At 38.6% G+C, this 18283-nt stretch overlaps 1 protein-coding gene across 5 annotated transcripts in view; it reads left to right on the top strand.

Annotated features, from left to right (window-relative positions):
* Nucleotides 1–18283, top strand: part of MAP2K4 (mitogen-activated protein kinase kinase 4) — a 115699-nt gene that overhangs the window by 48882 nt on the left and 48534 nt on the right. For all 5 annotated transcript variants that reach the window (XM_074320699.1, XM_074320698.1, XM_074320702.1 and 2 more), the window contains one exon: nt 17855–18029. In XM_074320699.1, coding sequence (XP_074176800.1) covers nt 17855–18029 — 175 coding nt within the window. The remainder of the gene's footprint in view (nt 1–17854; nt 18030–18283) is intronic.

The following is an 18283-nucleotide window of genomic DNA, read 5'->3' as shown; positions in this document are numbered from 1 at the left end:
TAAAACTGATACAGAAGTTCAGAGGACCTAGAACAGCCACAAGCAATTCTGTAAAAGAAGGAAGACTTGAACTACGTGATTTCAACGTTTACTTTAAAGGTAAAGCTATAATAATTAAGACTTTGTGGAAGGACATTGAGGATAGACTAATAGATCAATGGAATAAAATACAAAGTCCAATAGACAAACACACATACAGTCATTGATTTTTGACCAGGGTGCCTGTATGTTCTGTGGGGAAAAGGGTAGACTTTTTTATGGTGATGAAGCAACTGTATAAAAGTATGGGGCAGTACGATTCCTACTTCATACTTCATACCAAATGCAAAAATTGAGATGGATTATAGACCTAAAAGCAAACATTGTATACATCTTCTAAAATAGCCAAATCAATTTGTGATCTGGCATAGGCAAAGATTTCTTTTTTGACAGGACATAGAAATAACCATTAAAAATGAAAAATCGAATTTCATCAAAATTCGAAATTTCTGCTCATCAAAAGTTTCTTAAGAAAGTAAACTGGCAAGCTACACACTGGGAGAAAATATTCATAGTTTATATATGACAAAGAACTTTAGTATATATAGTGAACTAGAACACAAAACAAAACCCAATTAAAAATATGGATTAAAGACTTGAACAAACATTTCACAAAAGAGGTATAGGAATGGATTAAGTACATGAAAAACGTGCTTAACAATATTAGTAATTAGGGAAATGCAAATGAAAACCACAAATATTTTTTGTAAAGGAAAAAACTCAAATTTTCTACCCATGTAGAAACCTACTGTGTGTTTCTTTCCTCAGACTGACAGGCCATAGATCAGAGGTTCCAACTACCCCTTCCTCAGGTTCCATTAATTTCCTAGAGTGGCTCACAGACATAAAAATTAGGGAAAGAATTTGGTCCAAGCTGGGTATGAGTTCTACTTTTAAATAGCCACTTTTTTTTAAAAAAAAAAAACTTAGGGTATGGTGTGAAGTAGAGTTGGTCATATATCAGAGACATAAAATAGGTTGATTTCAGCATTATTTTTCTAACGAGCTTGTGTATTTATCAAAGCAGGTGGCAGGACGGGTGGGGGAATGGCACAAAGACTGCATTTTCAAAACTGGCCTTACAAGTAACTTGCAAAGTTACTTAATAAAAGTGTGTCTGTATCCAAGGAAAAGTGTATCTTAAGGGAAACATTTCCTTAATGTTTACCAGTTTATTAAATGATGTGATAAAAGATACAGATGAGCAGCCAGATGAAGAGATACATAGGAAAGGTCTGGGAGGGTCCCGAGCAGAGGAGCTTCTGTCCCTGTGGAATTGGGGTGCGTCATCCTCCTGGTGTGGATGTGTTTACCAGCCTGGAAGGTCTCTGAACACCCTTTGGGATTTTATGGAGGCTTCCTCACGTAGGCATGATCAATGATTAATTCCGTTGTCAGCCCTCTCCCCTCTCTGGAGAATGTGGGGTGGGGCTGAAAATTCCAAGCTTCTAATCATGGCTTAGTCCTAGCAGTGACCAGCCCACATCCAGGAGCCACCCAGAGTCTCCTTAGAACAAGAGATGTGACTAATGCCCTTATCACTTAGGAAATCACAAGGGTTTAGGAGCCTTGTGCCAGGAGCTGGGGGCAGAGACCAATATACAGAGGGTGCCAAAAAAATGTATACACATTTTAAGAAAGGAAAAAACTATTGTAATACTCAATATATACTGATAACAAAAGATGAATATAAGTCACATTTGCCTTCTGCTATTACAAGAGGTGCTCAAAGCGGTTACCATCAGCCTCCAGACACTTCTGATTACGGTGAACTACTGCTTGAGCAACCTTGACCACAGTATCCACTAATATACATTTTTTTGGCACCCCTGTTTTTGCATCCCAGTGTGTGTGTGTGTGTGTGTGTGTGTTTTCTGTTAGCTCACACCATTACATACCCACCAGAATGGATCAAATTTAGAAGACTACACAGTATATTGGCAAATATATGGTGTAACTGTAATTCTCATATATTGTTGGGTAAGTAGAAAATGGTACAACCATTTTAGAAAATGCTGATAGTTTTTTATAAAATTAAACATACATCTACCCCATAACCCAGCAATTCTACTACGTACTTGTAATTTACACAAGATGAAAATGTCCTTTCTTTATACAACAAAGACTTGCATATGAATGTTCGTAAACACTTTATTTGTAATAACCCCAAACTAGAAACAACCCCAATGTCCAGTGATGGAAGAGTGGATAAACAAACTGTGGTGCAGTCGTCCCTCAGTATCCTCGGGAGATTGGTTCTAGGAACCCTGCAGACACTAAAATCTGCTGATGCTTAAGTCCTTTAAATAAAATGGTATAGTGTTTGCATATAACCTACACACTTCCTCCCGTGTACTTTAAACCATCTCTAGATTACTTATAAAACCTAATACAATGGAAATGCTATGTAAATAGTGCTGTATTGCTTAGGGAATAATAACAAGAATAGAAAGTCTGTACATGTTCAGTACAGACGCAACTATCATAGGCCTTAGTACATAGTACACGTCAGCAACAGCATAGCTTTTTTTCCCAAATGTTTTCGATATTTGGTTGGTTGAATCTGTGGATGAGGAACCCGCAGATACAGATGGCTGATGCCATATTATTCAATGAAATGGTCCTCAACAATAACAAAGAACAAAGTACTGATGCCTGCAATCACATTGATGAAGCCTCAAACATGCTGAGCAGAAGCCGGACACAGGAGACACATTGCTTGATTCTATCAGTGAAATTCTAAAGTATGCAAAACCAATCTATTGTGATCAAAATCAAAATTTTTTGTCTCTGGAGGGGACTAAGAATGGCAAAAGAGGACTTTCCAGGGTGACGGCATGTTCTGTATCCTGTTAGAGTTATGAAATATAAGGGTGTATGCATTTGTTATCCAACTTTATAGTTATGGTTTATGCATTTCACGATATGAAAATACTAAAGCACCTATGTGTTTCAACAATCACTTGACAAGTGTATGAATACTGTGTTTTTATTGAATTTAACGTTAATGCTTGTAGAACAATGTTGGGACATTTTATTTTTGCCTACTTGGTTTCCCTTGTCATGATGTTTCAAACAAAAATTCTTAAACAAATTCATCAAGTATCTTTTGAGGATTAATCTAGAACATATGTCAAGTCACATCAGGTATGGTGTACCTACCACTAAGTAGTTGGAGTCCCCCATAAAAAGTGTGGGTACATGTTGTTTTTACTATCTTTTATTTAAAAAGGACATTCACTAGTCTCCGTGTCCACCTCCCTGCATCCCTCCCTCTCTCCATCCCCCCTCCATTCCCCCTCTCAAAATGGCCCATAATCTTGCCATCCAGATAGTTTATATTACCCTTTAAAAAAATGAGTAATACATGCTTCTGGTAAGAGAATTCAACTGATACAGAAAGTTATAAAATAAAAAGTAAGCTTCATGCACTTAATATTTCTTTCTGAAGATAAAACCCTGTAAGTGTAATATGTCCTTGCAGAAAAAACTTGTTCAAATATTAAAATATATAATAATTTATGTGAATCTTTGAAAATATTTATTTAAAAAAGCAGTTTTATTGTACACTGCTTTGTAGCTTGATTTTCCCCCCACTTAGTACATCTTGAAGATATTTCTAAATTAGCATATACCTATTCTTTTTCAATCAAATATATCTTTCTATAGGTGTATTGTATGTTTACCTAGTTGCTTACTGATAGCAATTAGATCATTTTCAATCTTAAATTAAAAACAATGTTTTAAAGAACAACTTTGTTCTGGTGAAATGTATTTTTTTAATTAAAAAATGTTTAATCCTTCATAGCGTGGCAGTTTTTGACCCTTCTCCTGTCTTAGGAGCCTGGAAGTAGCTTTGTCTTCTCACCCTTGGCAGTACTGACATTTTAGGCTGGCTAATTCTTTGTTATAGGGGCTGCCTGTGCATTTGAGGATATTTAGCAGCATCTCTGTACTCTACCCAGTAGATGCTAGTAGCCCCTCTTCCCCCAGTTGTAATAACCAAAATTGTCTTCAGACGTTGTCAAATGACCCTTGAGGTACAAAATTGTCCACGGTTGATGACCACTGGTACAGTGAGCATTGCAGGTTCCACACAGGTGGTAACTATTGCCTCTCTCCCGAGGAGCTGCCAAAGTCAGATAGTATAAGAGTTGTGTTCCTCTTTATCTTGGAATTTGAATGGATGCCCAAAAAGGTGTGGGGGAGTTTGGAGAATGGATATAAGGATGTCTCATAGAGTCCAGAGAGTGCGTTAACGCTTTCTGAGCAGCTGATAGGTGTCAGAAACCAAAGCAGCTCAGTGCAAATTCTATTATGCATTCATCAAGTGTTTGTTCAGTACCTACCACCTACTAGGTACTGTGGTGGGCACAGGGCATCTCATGATGAAAAAAAAAGAGATGTGATTGCCACTTCATGAAGATGAAGGTTTAGAGGTAGACACAGACATTCAGCAATATATACATTTCTAAAATTATGTGTGTATGTAATTATAAATAGTACACATACTGTTGAAGGAAAAGACCCAGATGCTGTGAGAGCATAAAAGAGGAGCCTGGTTTAGAGTGGAGGTGGTAAAGAAGGTGTCATTGAAGGCTTGTACGCCTGTGTAGGTTTTAGTACATTTGGGGAAGAGACTGATAAGAGCATTGAAAATGGAGGGAATAGTATGCATTTGAAGTTGCAAGGCACCAAGGTGGGAGAGATGCAGCTTTTTATGGAATTGAACGAATGCCATTTTGGTTAGAGAATGATTGCATGAGAAGGAAAAGTGGTTTTAAAATAAGGGTGAAGAGGTAGTCATGGGCCAGATAACGTAAGGCCTGTAGGTAAAGGTTTGGGATGACATCTAAAGTGCTGTGGAAAGGTCTGGAAGGGTTATATGCAGGCGAGTGACATGATTTGATTTATATTCTGAAGTGGTTGTTCTGGGTGCTGCGTGGGATATGTATTGGAGGGAGGCCAGAATGGAATTAGGGAGCTCTGGTAAGGCTGTGGTAGTACAGCTGACACATGATGGGAGACGATGAATGCTGATTAGGTGGATGACAGTGAAGGTAGAGGGGAATGGACAGATTCCCAAGACAATTTGAAGGTAGCATTAACAAAGGTTGGTACTGATTTCAATGTGGGCAGTAAAGAGGGGAAGATGTTCAGAGTGTCTTGAAGAATTGTAGGTTGGATGATGGGTTCAGTGGTCATTGCTTGGGTGGGGACCACTGGGTCTGGAGCATCTGGATGAGGGAGTATAGAAGAGTGAGAGTTCAGCTACCGAGAGCAGAAGATGTAGATTGAAGATGCAAGGTTGAGTGTTCTCAGCGTGTAGACGAGAATACTGTCTAGGAAGAGAGTGTATCGTGATGAGAGAATTGGGTCCAGGGCTGAGCTCCGAGGAAATCTAACATTTAGAGGTTGGGTGGAATAGGAGCAAGAGGCAAAGACAGGAAAGACATGAGAGGTAGGAAGCAAATCAGTAAGTAGGGTGCGATGTCATAGAAAGCAAGCATTGTTTCAAAGGGAGGGTGGGGGAGGATCATGGTCAGCTACGTCTAATGTTCTGAGTACTAGTAAGGCTGCTTAGTGGTGACAACTCTGAGATACACTTTTAACTGTTCTGATTTCTTATATACTTGGGAGAAATCAGAAAGTATTCTGATTTCTTATACGTATACTATTCTGATTTCTTATATACCAGTGAAGATCGGGGCCTAAACAGGGAAAGGGTCTTAAGGAAATGGGTAACCTGTTGGTTTAGGGTGGCTTTCCTAACTTTTTTCTATAAGAAACACAGCCCGGAAAACTATTCTAATGGTAAGCTCGGAGTATAGCTGACACCATCAGCTCTAAGGGAATATGCCATCTTTACCAGCAAGATGCAAACATGAACATTTATCTTACTCTTTCTGATACTACTCTTTTCCTTAGTGATAAAAATTTGCTTTCTACTTCCTAAATCAACACAGCTTCAAAATACTGCAGATTTGTATAATTAATACCTTCTGTTAACTGAATATGGACATCAGAATTGGAAAATTTATATTTGGAGTGTTTGAGCAATTCTTCTAGACATCTTCCTTTTTTTCAGTTTTTCATCCCTTTTGCTTCGTCTTAGATCTTAGCAAAGATACTTATTTTTTAAATAGTGCCAGGAAGCAGGCAGTTTCCATGGCAACTGGCAGACTGAATTTACTGTGGAAATTTCCGGAATTAACAGAGCTGCATTGCAGAAGGATGCATAAAGCAGTATTCATCTGAGATCCTAACAGTATGGACACAGAAGAACAGTTGCAGTGTGTGCAGGGTATGTGTTATGTTTATTTTCCTGTCTAAGGAGGATTGCTCTATGTATATGCTGAGGAGAGAGTAAAACAGCTTTCGGCATTTTAGTATATGCTGGCTTGATAAAATCAAGGATGCTTAGGGGGAAAAGAAGAAAGAATAATTTGGGAAGAAAGACATGTGTGATAACGGAGGAAAGCAAGATCAAGTTACATGAAGTAGGAGAATGTGATAATTAGACGAGAAAACACTTCAAATTAATTAGGTAAGAAAAGGTTCTTACTGATGGTGGTTCTAGATACAAGAAGATATTTATTTATCAAAAGGAAATCAGTAGGCTTTGTTTGGCAAGTTTGAGGAATCAAGTTCTCATGTTCAGGAAGAAATCTGTTAAAGGTAATTAGCTCTTACCTGCTGAAAGATACATACGTATGACAGATGTTAAGGAATTTTGTTGCTGCCTTATCTGTACCTGTTTCCCTAAGAGAATCAGGGAAGGGTTATCAGACCCTTAATCCCACTCTCTGTTGATTTGTGGGGGATTTTTAAGAAAAATATTAAAATGTATCTCAAGATTAAATTCTGGAAATAAAACTATAAGATTTGGGTAAATGGAGTTTATTTTGCAGAGATTAATTGTAAATTTGAAAGAGAAAGGGTATGAAAAATTAATAGATATGATTTAGATGACTAGATATTATTTAGATCATATGGTCAGCAAACTATAGCTCGTGAGCCAGATGTTGCCTGCTGCTAGTTTTTGTAAATAAAGTTTTATTGGAACATAGTCACAGCCATTTGGTTACATAGTTAGGACAAAGACTGACTGGCTGGCACAGCCTAAAATATTTACTGTCTGTCCGTTTACAGAAAAAGTTTGGTGACTTGTGGTTTAGATGGTATATTGGATTCCTAGGGCTGCTGTAACAAATTACCAGAGACTTGGTGGCTTAAACAACAGAAATTTATTCTCTAGCAGTTCTGGAGGCCAGAAATCCAAAAGCAAGGTGTTGGCAGGCCATGCTGCTTCTGAAGGTTCAAAGGAAGGACACTTCCTCACTTTCAGCTCTGGTACTTCCTGGCGTTCCTTGAGTTGGGGTAACGTCACTCCAAGTCCTGTCTCTAACCTCTTTTGGCTTCCTTCCCTGTGTCTCTGTGTGTGTATATACTCTCCTTTTCTGTCTCTTATAAGGACACTTGTCATTGTATCCACCCTAATCCACGATGATGTTTTCTGAGACCCTTATGTTATTTAATCTGTAGAGATCTGGTCACCTTCTGGGGTTCAGATGACCTATCTTTTGTTGGGGGTGGGAGAGGCACGATATAGCCTACTGCATATGTTATGGAAAATTGGGTTTTGGCTTCTTAGACCACATTCTGTGTTAAGAATAGCTAGCTTCTGGCAAGTTTCCTTTGGAAATCCATGAAGAATATACTCTCTGCAGTAAGCTGTTGACCAGCTAGGGAGCACATTAAATTCACTTTTCAAGGACAGGATGACACGGCATAGTTAAGCATCATAGAAGACCACCTCGCGACGCAAATCTGAGCAGCAAGGGTAGGGGTAGTCCTAGTAGGTTGGCGCAAAAGTAAATGCGATTTAAAAGGTTAAAAACAATTGCAAAATCCGCAATCACTTTTGCACCAACCTAATAGAATATTCAAAGGAGAAAAAGTACTAGAATATTCACAGGAAACTAATGAAGAGCAGTGTGTAATGCTTCTTACCTCCACCAGTATCTCAACTCCCACTCCCCCAACACAACAAAGTAACTTTGGAATTTTAATGAAAGATAGTTGGCACCAAAATAAGAATTGGAGTTCTGAGGGATTAGACTAGATTATGACAATGGGAAATTGTGTGTGTGTGTGTGTGTGTGTGTGTGTAATGTAGAATGTATACAGCAGTGCATAGAGCTGTGAGTTTGAGGCTTGACTCTGGTTGGAGAACCTTTTTGTCGTTATGAGAGTACAGACTGTTACCGGCCTAGGCAGGAAAGGTCTGTGCTGTGTTGCTCTTACCATCTGAGCGCATTTGTAAGCTGTAGTCACGGTAGGACATGCCTATCCTTGCATTCCTTGGAAGTTTCCTTTGGCATTATTTGGGTATATCTGGGAATGTTGAAGAAGTGAGACGTGCCCAGAGTGAAGAGGCACATAGTAGATAGGATTCCTGTGTGGATGCTGGAGCTGCAGCGAAATCCCTCCTCTGTCCTGTAGTTTGAGGGGCCCTGGCCTAATGCCTAGATCCCCACCTGTGCCCCTTAAAATGAAACCTCTGGACTTTATGGAGACAATCATCGGAAGAATTAAGCAGAAATAGTTAGATGTGGGTTCAGACTACGGTATAAGCAATACCCCACCTAATGTAATTTTACAAAATGTTACTGGGACGGTCAATCAGAATTTCCTAAGGACTTGTGTTTCTTGATTTCAACTTTCATGGGTGCAGAGGAGGAACACAACCCAATCTAGGACTTTTAGGCAGAGTTTTCTGGAAGGACAAGACTGGATGAAGTCTGTGTTTCCTTTCTATTCAAATTTGTTAGTCTGTGGGATGTGTACCTGAATACCAAACTGAGATGTTAGGAAGCCTGGGATTGAAAGTTTTCTTCCTTTAACAAAATATTTTATGCATTAAGTGCCACCCGTGTTGAATTGTATGCTTAAGCCTTAAATAGCTTCACAGATTCAAATTCAGCTACCGTTAGACTAACTTTTTATTTTTTCTATTGGCAGGCATTTAGAGTAAACATAAGGCAATAGAATGAGATAAAGTTTAAAGCACAGATTGGAATTAAATTAAGCTGATTGGTTATAGTCCATACAAACTAAAATTTAAGCACCGTAAGGGTTAAAAAAATACCCTAGATTACAAGTGTGTATATTATATATCAAGAACATGTGTTCCTAAATGTGTCCGTTAATAAAACATTTCAATATAATCTTTTTTTCTCATTGACTTATTTGGACAAATGTATCCCAGAAATAATAAAAGTAAGCTTGAGTCTGTAGTTGTTTCATAGTGGTGTGTTTAAAAGACAATTCATACAGTAATAGTATAAAATCAGCTACACATTATGAATGAAATGTGGTTAAGACTCTTGGTTCTTATTTGCGTCAAGAAGTAAAATTCTGACTGTGTGAAAGCAATTTCAGATTTGGAGAACAAAATCTGAGTAGCAGCATCCTGCTAAAATTTTATTAAGAAACAAAGATGATAATATGAAACACAGAAACGTAAGACAACTTAATGTTAAACTCTATAGGACCTCAAATATAACAGCCAGAAAAAAGAAAGAACGTTACTCAGGGTTTCTCTTACAGCGTTCCTGCAGGGATGCCTGAGGAAAGACGGTCCCTTCTGAGCCGCTAGTCTCAGACAGCATCTTCATCCCCTTGCATGGCCTCCCAGAAAACAGCTGTGGGAGGGATGGGAAGAGGGAGGAGAAATGGATGCAGACATTCTACCTGGGAAGTGTGGTCGTGCTGAGTAGTGTTGTAGGTGAGCATACAGAAGGATTGTAATAGCAATATAAACTGAGAATTGTGTTTTGTATTTGCTACTGTCAGTTGAGAGTGCAGTATTAGAGAACAGGGAGAAGATGGGACATTTGCTGCTGGAGCAGGGAGTGCTGTAATTGGTTATACCTGGAGCCCTGGATGTCTCCAACTATAGACATGTTTTGAATTATAGACATGCAGATCCCTTTCACCCAGGAAGAGCGGGGCCAGGGACCTTGTTCTCTCTCAACAACTTTATTGAGGTATAATTGACTATAATAAACTGCACGTATTTAAAGTGTACAATTTGGTAAGTTTTGACATGTCTACACCCATGAAACCATCACTACAGGCAAGGTAATGAATATATCCATCATCCTCCAAAAAAGTTTCCTCCTGCCCCATTGTAGTTTTTATATCTAGACATTTGATTTGGTTCTTTTTAAAAAAAATAAATTCCATGTTTACGTAATAACATATTCTCTTCATCCTTTAGTTTCTTGAACATACGGAAAACAGTAATAAACACCATTTCATTTTCCTTGTCTGCTAATTCTAGCATCTCAGTCATTTCTGGGTCAGTTTGAATTGATGGATTTTCCTCTTCATTCTGGGTCATATTATCTTGCTTTGCATACTTGGTGATTTTACATTGCATGCCAGATATTGGGTGCTGGATCTTTTTCAACTCTAACAAATATGTTTGAGCTTTGTTCTTTGGTTAAGTTACTTGGAAAGAGTTTGATGCTTTCAGGTCTTGCTTTTTAGCTTTGGTAGGTGGTACCAGGTTCTTCTGAGTTATTTCCCATGAACTGTGGAGTTTTCCACGCTAGTGGCCAAGGTCAGGACTTGTTTGAGCCTCGGAGTTGTTCCCTCTAAACCTTTTGGGTGGCTCATCCCTCAGGCTTGTGTACGTTCCTGAGAAGTGTGTGCTGATTCAGGAGGGACCCCTGCATATCTATGGGGTTGTCCCCTTGTGCAGCTGTCTCTTACCTGATGATATTCTGTTGCCTTCATATATAATGGGAAGGTAAACAACACCTTGGAGAAATACATGCAGTTCAGGATAGAGGGTTAATACATATGTCAGTAGACGAAGAACTTTTTAGCAGTAGCGGTAACAACAAACCAAAACCTGGGCAAGAAGGACTCAGGGGTCTTATCTCAGGCAGTAAGCAAAACAAAATCAAACAAAGCAAAAAAAAACATTTTTTACCAAATATCTGAGAGTCATAAGTCAAAATGCAACTTGTCTAACAGTGGCCTAACGCCAGTCACCTTTCGGGTTGGCAGGAAGGAAAAGGGTGCTATTGATGGGACACAGTGGGCTCTTTGCTGCTGGTGTTGCTGAGTCAGTGCAGACTCCCTATTACAGTAACCACTGAGCTCAAAATGTATTAAGTGAGGTCTGTACATAATAGGCGGGGTAGGTCGCTTTGTAACCTATACACAGGACAGAAGGATACAGAGGATATACTCAGTTGTCAGTAGTGTTTTCCCTGGATTATGATTGATTTTTTTTTAAATTTGTTGTTTACCTGTGCAGCTTTAAGAGGGATTTAGAATTTGGTAATCTGATTGGATAAAGAGGTTCAAGTACTTGCGCTGCTGCTGAATTTGCAAAACACTGAATTTAGTGGTGGGTAGGGGTGGGCGTGGAAGATGGGGCTCGAGCTGTCACAGGTAACCTTGGCTGTATCACTATGTTTCTTCAGAAAAACAAGTCCACCCACCCAAAGCCCAGACAGTGTTATTAGACACATTAGAAAGAAAGAAAGCTTTTCTCTGCCCAGTCTGATTAACATTCTGGAACATTATGTCACAATTCTTTGGTTATTTTGGAATCTGTAGGATTTCAGAAATGTATAGATTAGTCTGGGTTACTGAAAGGATGACAGAGTACTCTAGCAATGACTCAATATTAAATAGTAAATGGACAAATTGGTCATTTCTATCCAGAACAGTTATCGGAGAAAGTGCTCAGAAAGGACTTCAGTGCACAATGTTAGATCAAAACTACAGTTTTCAGATTTAATTTGACAAGATAATGCCCTGATTTCAGAAAATTATTTCTGTACATTGAAGTATGTTTTAATGAGGCCTGTATTGTATGGATTCATGCTTTATATTAAGTATTCTACCCATAATCTTGGATGTTTTACAAAAGTTGCATTTATGAACACATTTAACTTTTTGGGGATGCCCATGGCATCTGTGTCAGTTTTTCTTCCTCTCCCTCTCCCCTCCCCCTTTTCCCTTCCTCCTCTTCTTCTTCCTCTCTCCCTCTCTTCCTTTCTCTGTTCGCTAGAGTATGGAACTGCTACTGGGAACCAATAATTATTAGGTGTGGGGTTTAGATAGGCTCTAAGAAATCGGACACCAGAGTTAAGGATTTTATTCAAGGAAGTGGATTTGGCCTGTTGTCTGGAACTGGTCTGTGGATTTCAAGACATTTAGCACCATTATCCCTCAGCCACTAAATGCTCCTAGCCCTTTCCAGTCACCGTGACGACCAAACTGCTGCCTGTTCCTGCCCTCCGCGGCCCTCCCATCACTGTCAGTGCTTGGTGTGGGCTAGTACCTTCTCTTATGAGCATCCCTGGGAAATAAAATACTGTTAGGGGCTGTGTTAACTAAAAATAAGTTTGTTTGTTTGCATATAAACAACAATGACAAAAACAAATAATGGCTAAAACAAGACAGTTTACTTCTCTGGAGATGCAGTCTGGAGATAGCGGGCTGAGGGTTGGGGTAGTGGCTTGATGCATCAGAGTCCAGAGTGCATTAATTTCCTGCTCCTTCATTCTCAGTAAATGGTTCCCATTTTCAAGGACCTTGAGGGTCATCAGGCAAGAAGAAGGAGAAAGGGGGGGAGAAAGTAAGAAACTTTCCTTCCAGCGGAGTCAGCTCCGTTTAAGTACTACATTCCCATCGCTGCCTCCAACTGCAAGGACGGGTGGCCTTGTAGTCTGCTGGGGCCGCCATCACAAAATACCACAGACTGGGTGGTGTAAACAACAGAAATATATTTCTCACAGTTTTGGAGACTGAAAAGATCACGGTGCTGACAGGGTAGGTTTCATGCTGAGGTTTCTTCTCGTGGTTTGTAGGTGACGCCATCTTGCGGTGTGCTCACGTGACCTCTTCTTTGTGCAGGTGAGGGTGGGGGAGAGACTCCTGTCTGAGCAACTCTCAGTAACACTCGTATAAGATCAGGACTCCACCCTTATGACCTCGTTTAACCTTAATTACCTCCTTTAGGCCCTGTCTGCAGAATAGTCACATTGGGGATTAGGGCTTTGATGTGAATTTTTTTTGGGGGGGGGGCACAGTTCAGTCCATAGAAGTTGGGAAGGGTAGCCTTTTAGCTGGGTGTATTGCTGCGTCAAATAAAAAAGATTCCATTAAGAAGAAGAGAATGGTATCGGGTGGCAGCTGGTAGTAATGGCCACAGGGGCTCTTGGCAGTGTTTCCCTGGCTGATAACCAGGGGCTGGGAGCTGGAACCCTGAAGTGTTCACTGACGGCAGCTAAGGATAATCTCTATAAAATTGTGCATAGGAAGTTAGGAAAGAAAGATGAGGGATATTTAGGAATTACTATTTCTGATAAACTACAGTCCCTGTTCTCAAGAAAGTGATATCCCAAAGAGAAGTCGGGGAACCGTTTTTTCTCAAGAAAAAAAAGAACAAACTGTACGTAAATATTTATCAGCAAGTAAATACAACTTGACGTTGCTGCTGGTTTTCCTTTACTCCAATCTTCTCAACGAGTGTGTTTTCTGCTATTCACATCTTTCCCCCTGTAGGCCTCCTACGTAGTTTAGGATAGAAGTTGTCTGAGGACAGATGTTCCAATTTACAGGCTGTACATGATCCCTTGTTGCCCTTGAGACTCTTGGTGAACTTCTTCCAAAAGTGGAATAAAGTAGCACTTGAAAGCTACAGGTATAAGTCAGTTTCACCAAAAATATTTCCTTATGTACTTCTATGCACTTCTACAAGGGGAATAATGGGAATTAGTTTTAGGTTACAGGTTCTATTACATAATTCTGAAACTCTTGGAGCCTGAAAGATCTTAGGTCACATTGAAATTGTTTTATTCTCTCTGAACCCTAGGAATTGCATAATTGCATTTTAGCTTATTACTATCCAGTACTTGTTAACACTTTTAACAATTTATGGGTCTTGGTTATATGAAAGTCTAGTACAAAATGAAAAAGCCTCTTTTCCATTAGTGTTTGGAACCAACTGAGAGAGATGCAGGAGCCGAACAGATAGAGATTATAAGGTTCATTCTATTCTTGATCACTTTGGAAGTGTAGCTCCACATTTGAGGCCAGGATAGTTTGCTAACTCGCCCTGCCCTCAAATAATTACTTACCCACCCAGGAGTGGTAGCCCCTCTGAGGGACAGCCATAGCATCCCTCTCTAGAGGCAGGCTAGCTTTCAAGGAGAGAATTGAACTGATGTGTTCACCTTCTTCTCCCATGTTCACTGACTAGTCAGTCAGGGCTCAGGTGAGAGAACATATTCCTCTGCATGGAAAGGTGAGGCGTGCGGGGAGTGAGAGTTCCCTTAAACAACTGGGAGATGTAACCCCTAAAATCTTTGATATTTTCCAGTCATTCATATGGCATCCCTTTTAAATCTAGGAAGTATAGTCTTTTGAAAAGGAACATGAAAATAGTAGCCACATAGGACATCCACACAGTCTATTTATAGTATTAATCTGTGAATCTGGTGGTAAATATGTCCATGAATGGATTTTTCAGATTTGATTCAAATCAGTTAATAAGGTTGGTTGACTTTTTTTCAGATTTTAATCCTTTGTGTTGATGTCTGTAATTCACCAAAGTTCATTTTTGTCACTAAAATTCTACTTATCTTTTTATAGAAGAAAATACTTGAATGGTAACATCAGTCTATATTTAAACAGCTTCCCTGATGTTAATATCTATCCAAAAATGCATACTGTTTGAAATACTGTATTCAAGAGATATACTATTTAATTTGGATTTGTGATCTGTAGGCCTTAAAAGATGTAAGTGTAGTGTGTATTATTTGATAGTCTAATTACAAGTCCCATTACAACAAAAAGTACTGCAACTTGTTTTCATATTAAAGATCTCTAAATCCAGAGGAGGCTGTTACTCATTTTTCTGTGGACTTTTTTTCTACTGGACTTTTTTTTATGCAGAGGGTTTGATAGAGGGTCAGGATTATATGCCTGTCTCGGACTTGGGTTAATTTGAAACTAGGAACCTCAGTCCTTTGTTTCTTGAGTGGACCCAACAAAGTGAATGGTGGGATGTCTTGGTTAAGAATTGCCCATGTAGAGTACTTAACATACATTTTAGAAGGAATGTAAGAGTAAATATATGTTCATAGGCAGAACTTATTTACTGATAGGGCAGAAGCATTGGGAGATAACTTACAGGTTTGTGGAGTCGAGTTGAACTTTTCAGGTAAGAAATTAATAATGAAATGATTAAGAATTTCTGGTACTGTCTAGTAGAAATAACACTTAAATCTTGTTTAACAAATCTGCTTTAAGATGAAAAACTACAACAAGGATTTATTTGACCACTTGGTACAGTTGCCTCAGTAATTGACTGCTTGAGTTTAGTGGTAAAGGTTCAGGTCTGCCTTCCAGATCTAGACACTCAAGTGCTGTGTCTGTACAGTCCTTTGGAAGCCAGCATGGTTGGACTAACTCTGAAAACAATAGCTGCGAAATTGATTCAGTTTCACTGAGAAGATTGACAGCCCAATATGAAGACTCTATGAGCATGCCTTGGTGACAATCCATAGCATGCTTTTCCGTGGTTTTCATAACTCTTTTCCTGTCTAAATTGAGAAAATGGAACTCCTGTTCATCTTTTGCTTCTAATTTACATGTAAATTTAATTGCCTTTTTTCAGCTATCCTCAGCAGTAGTCTGGAACTGTATATTTTACCACGCTGTAGAGATGGTGTTTACTTGCCAATGATCATAGAACAATAGTCATTATAGTATAACTTCTTTATGTTAGAGTATTTTCTGGCTTAATTTGTTTACTTCATGTAAAAGATTACTGAGAAAATTAGTTACTAGGCTCTATGTACTTGCCTAGACCTGATTTCCATCTTAAAAAGTCTGTTCAGGCTTCACCTGACTGGCCACTTATGCCTCTGATTTCTGGGTTTCTTGTGACTTTAGATGCTACAGTATAAATAATATTGGTGAAAGTATTTGTAAACTGAACGAACTTGTATGAATGAAAGCTTATATTATGACTTATTAATGTTATGATTTGAGAATCGCATTTGGAATGCTAGTTCACTAAGTTATTTAGACAAGGCATATTAATCTTTGAGCTATAACCGTGAATCTTGGTTGTTTATTAGTATTATTATCATTATTTTTACTGGGAAGAGGTTTTATTTATTTTTATTGTGGTATAATTGGCATGCAGCATTATATTTGTTTCATGTGTATGACATATGATCGAATATTTGTGTATATTGTGACATGATCACAATAAGTCTAGTTTTAACATCCATCACCACATATAGTTACAAATTTGTGTGTGTGTGATGAGAACTTTTAAGTTCTACTCTCTTAGCAACTTTCAAATATACAATACAGTGTTATTAACTATCGTCACTATGCTGTACATTATATCCCCAGGACTTATTTTATAACTGGGAAGTTTATACCTTTTGACCAAATCTTGGTTATTATTAATACTAGTATATGTGGTTATTCTGGTGGGACAGTTTTAAAGTTCTAAATATTTTGAAATATTTAGAATTTGTAGCTGTTTTAAAAGTAACTACAAAAAACAAAAAATCTGAGAAACATTCATAAATTTTGGAAGAAGAAAAATAAATAACCAAGCATGTAAATTGTTCTTGCTTGTGTGACCACATCAGATTTTAAAAGAGATTCCCATCATTTAATGTGAAATTGAAAAATGTAGATACTATTCAGTGGAATGTTTTTCTTTATGTATGTTGTGCTCTCTAGTTTAATATACTTCATTCCTATACATGGGGGTCGCGCACGCGCGCGAGCGAGAGAGCGAGAGCGAGAGCGAGAGAGAGAGAGAGAGAGAGAGAGAGAGGATTGATTTTACATTTTTTTTCATTGGATTTGCTTTTTTTTTGTTTTTACAAAGCATGGTTAGAAATTAATATATTGATCTCCAGGTTGGAATTTTGGGAATGATGTTTTCATTTAATGAAAATCTGTAATGAGTGAGCACTTTTGTCCATGAATCATTTTTTCCACCCAATTACTCTGTCTATTGAACAATGGCTAAAAGTTTCGATTTTGAATAGCATATGAGTTTTCCTCTTGGAGCCAGTTGACTATTTACTAAACTATTTTCCCACGTGAGCATGGCATTAGCATGAAGAGGGCAGTGCACAAAGGTGCCAGTTCCCAAACTTTGCCAGAGTCACCTAGGGATCTATAAAAATACTGTTTTCTGCCTCCTATCCATAGATATTCTGATTTAATTGCTATGGGGTGATAGCTGGGCATCAGGATTTTAAAAATCTCCCCAGGTGATTCTAATGCGCAGCAAAGTTTGTGAACAGCCAGCTGTACTGACTGAGCACCTGGGATAGTTAATGTTGGGTAAGGTAGGATAAGAGCTTTTCGGAAGTGAGGTCTGTAGCTCCTGGGATTCTGCATTTGATAATGAATGCAGTTTGCAGAGTTTGACAAAGATCTTATATTTGGAAATGAGAACTGGGCTGCAGAATTTCTTTCTTCAAGAAGTGGGAATTTGTTTTATAAATCCCATTAAAGCTATGTTTATTGATTACCTAAATTTAACCCTTTATCAATTAATTCAATTTGTAAAAAAAAAAACCAACAAGACAATGCAAGCAAAAGAACTCCCCAAACCTGGAAGTCAGACTGTTTTAGTAAATGTGAAAAAACAAATTTCCAACACATTAATCAGTGCTAGCTAAAAGAAAAAAGTCAAAACCTATTTAAAATGTGGAAAAATTGCTTCCCAATATTTTAACAGAGAGAGACTGAGAACACACAGCATTGAATCGTCAGGAAAACTGAAGATCTCCCCTGAACAACACTGGGATTTCACTGCAGAGGACTTGAAAGACCTTGGAGAAATTGGACGAGGAGCTTATGGTTCTGTCAACAAAATGGTCCACAAACCAAGTGGGCAAATAATGGCAGTTAAAGTAGGTGATGCCCGTAATTATTTTTGGCTCTTTAATTCATTAGGTGCAATTTCTTGGTGCAGTAATACCACTATTGTTCTGTTCTTACTTTTGTGGTAATTGTGGGTGTTTTTAAAATTGTGTCTCCGAATGCTTGCAGAGTGTTCTGTAAGAGGCTGCCTTGTTGGTGGTGCGTTTTCTGCCTCTCTGGAAACACGAGTGTATGAAGTGTGCATGTTCGCTGCACTTCCAGCATGATGCATTAACGTGTTTTA

This window comes from Rhinolophus sinicus, linkage group LG15 (genome assembly GCF_036562045.2).
Source record: "Rhinolophus sinicus isolate RSC01 linkage group LG15, ASM3656204v1, whole genome shotgun sequence".
NCBI lineage: Eukaryota > Metazoa > Chordata > Mammalia > Chiroptera > Rhinolophidae > Rhinolophus > Rhinolophus sinicus.
This window is presented reverse-complemented; position numbering and strand designations above follow the sequence as displayed.